At 44.0% G+C, this 2455-nt stretch overlaps 1 protein-coding gene across 1 annotated transcript in view; it reads right to left on the bottom strand.

Moving 5' to 3' along the window:
- Positions 1 to 275: 275 nt before the first annotated feature.
- LOC106816678 (carbohydrate sulfotransferase 15-like) overlaps positions 276 to 2455 on the bottom strand; it is a 2299-nt gene continuing 119 nt past the window's right edge. The window contains exons 1-2 of the mRNA XM_014821300.1: positions 2430 to 2455; positions 276 to 1512 (exon numbers count right to left, since the gene is read on the bottom strand). The exon at positions 2430 to 2455 is cut by the window's right edge and continues 119 nt beyond it. Of these exons, the coding sequence (XP_014676786.1) occupies positions 1328 to 1512; positions 2430 to 2455 (211 nt within the window). The 3' untranslated portion in view covers positions 276 to 1327. The remainder of the gene's footprint in view (positions 1513 to 2429) is intronic.

The raw sequence follows: 2455 nt of genomic DNA, 5'->3' as shown, positions 1-2455 counted from the left end.
GTTGATTAGACGGCTGATTCAACCCGCCGCCGCTCGCCAATCGAGCTCACGAGTAATGATGAAAGGATTTAATCTTTTAGTCGATCGAGAGCAATTCCCTGATTAATATGGAAAGAACTTTGAGGGATTTTAGTTCGTATTCGCGGCGATGGCTAGGATCGAACCATCGTGTCGCTATAAATCCACCGCTGTTATCTAATTATCTGGTTATTTTAATATTCGTACGATGGCGCCATCTCACGGCGCGTTCGGTCATAGCAGTAACTACGGAAAAGTTAAATACGGTAAAAAAGATTTATTAGCTATTAAAATTAGTGTAATATCGGTTCGTACGTAATATTTGTATTCCCGCATAGTGCGAAACTATGCGAATGGGTTCGTAAAAACGCAGATGCGAATTTCGATACATGATCATAACACTCAGCGTCGCCTATTGAACTCGGTATCACAGTTACCACTCATCACATTATTCAAATATCCTGTCCGGTGATAGACTAAGCCGCTAAGTCGTTGATAATCCGTTACTTGGCAAACACTTAGCAGCCACTTGGCCACTTGTCCATATGGGCTTTTGCAATCAGTCTAGCTTTGTGACATGAATGCGAAAAATAATCACATGATCATCGTTCGAGTGCGAGAGAGAGAGAACGTTGCTCTTCGTATGTCTGCACTCAATCCGCAGTCTGCGACAATGTAACACGCAAAATGGAGTACACATCGGATCGCATCGGATGATTTTTTAGCGCGGTCATCTAGACTGGCTCCGACGAATCGTCAAGAAACGGCAACGGACGGCAGCCGACGACGCCCGGTGCCATTCTAGCAGTCATCGGCGATCGTCGCCAACCCATCCATCAACGCTTATTTATTACAGAGAGACAGGATGCTGCCACTGTCACGCTACTATTGCCAGATGCAAATCGCAGTGCGTTGGTGTGTATATGCATCAGTGTTGCAGATGCATAAATAATGTAATTATCGCCTAATGTAATACACGTATACATAACCTCATGCGTTTCCCTCAAGCGACACCACTATTGACAGGTAGGTCTAACGATGGCTACGATACACTAGCACTGCTATAGGAAGGACACATTTAGTGCTTACACAACAACCTATCAATGCTCTAGAAAGCTAGCATTACTCAATTTAAATTCGATCAAAACGCTAACAAAAAAATCGTTTTTAAATCGAGAGGAAATAAATTTTGCTGAGAAAACGGTGATCGTGTTGTTTTTCCATCATCGCCAGACGATTCGTGGATCGTGGCTCTATAACGAGCCGGCTTATAGCTCGTAGCTTTACATTGTGTTCAGATACGTATAGATTACTGCCACGTGAACGCATCATCGTTGAGTAGAGCCGCCAGGTCCTCGTTGTAAGGTCGGTAGAAGTCCGTTAGCAACCGTCGTGTCTCGGGCAACATGGCGCCCACGCTTCTCGCGCGCGCTCGCCGATGATTGGCTGCGGGCGCTTTCTCGATGCGCGCCACCTGCTGGGCAGTTAGTGGTCCTGCGAAGGAGGAAGTGATGACGTGGTTATACGTAGAAGCGTGTAGTTGACCTCTGTGCGCGGTTCATAATGTCAAACGTATTCTTACCCTATTTATACTTCTTCACTTTGTCCTACCGTCTAACATAGCCTAACATTGTCTAACTTAATGTTAACATGTCTTCCCTAGCCTTACAATGTCTAACCTTAACATTAAGATGTATTGCCTAGCCTTACAATGTCTAACCCAGCCTTACAATGGCTAAGCGAACATTAAAATGTCTTACCTAGCTTTATCACGGCTAACCTAACCTTACAATGCCTAACCTAACGTTACAATGTCTAACCTAACCTTACAATGCCTAACCTAACGTTACGATGTCTAACCTAGCCTTACAATGTCTAACATAACCTTACAATGCCTAACCTAACGTTACGATGTCTAGCCTAGTCTTACAATGTCTAACCTAACGTTACGATGTCTAACCTAGCCTTACAATGTCTAACCTAACGTCACGCTGTCTAACCTAGCCTTACAATGTCTAACCTAGCCTTACAATGTCTAACCTAACGTTACGATGTCTAACCTAGCCTTACAATGTCTAACCTAACGTTACGATGTCTAACCTAGCCTTACGATGTCTAACCTAACGTTACGATGTCTAACCTAGCCTTACAATGCCTAACCTAACGTTACGATGTCTAACCTAGCCTTAAATGTCTAACCTAGCCTTGCGATGTCTAATCTAACCTTACGATGTCTAACCTAGCCTTACAATGTCAAAACCTAACTTGTCTAACTTGCCTAGCTTTACCACCCTAACCTAGCCCTACAATGTTTAATCAAGCATTACAACGTCTAACCTAGCCTTACCACGTCTGACACACCATTTCTGTGCTTGACCCTTCTCGCCCAACAGGTGTCTGACATAACTTACCGAGTTCGAGGAAGTTGAAAACTGTG

Source organism: Priapulus caudatus, unplaced genomic scaffold (genome assembly GCF_000485595.1).
Source record: "Priapulus caudatus unplaced genomic scaffold, Priapulus_caudatus-5.0.1 Scaffold1452, whole genome shotgun sequence".
Classification (NCBI taxonomy): Eukaryota; Metazoa; Priapulida; class Priapulimorpha; order Priapulimorphida; family Priapulidae; genus Priapulus; species Priapulus caudatus.
This window is presented reverse-complemented; position numbering and strand designations above follow the sequence as displayed.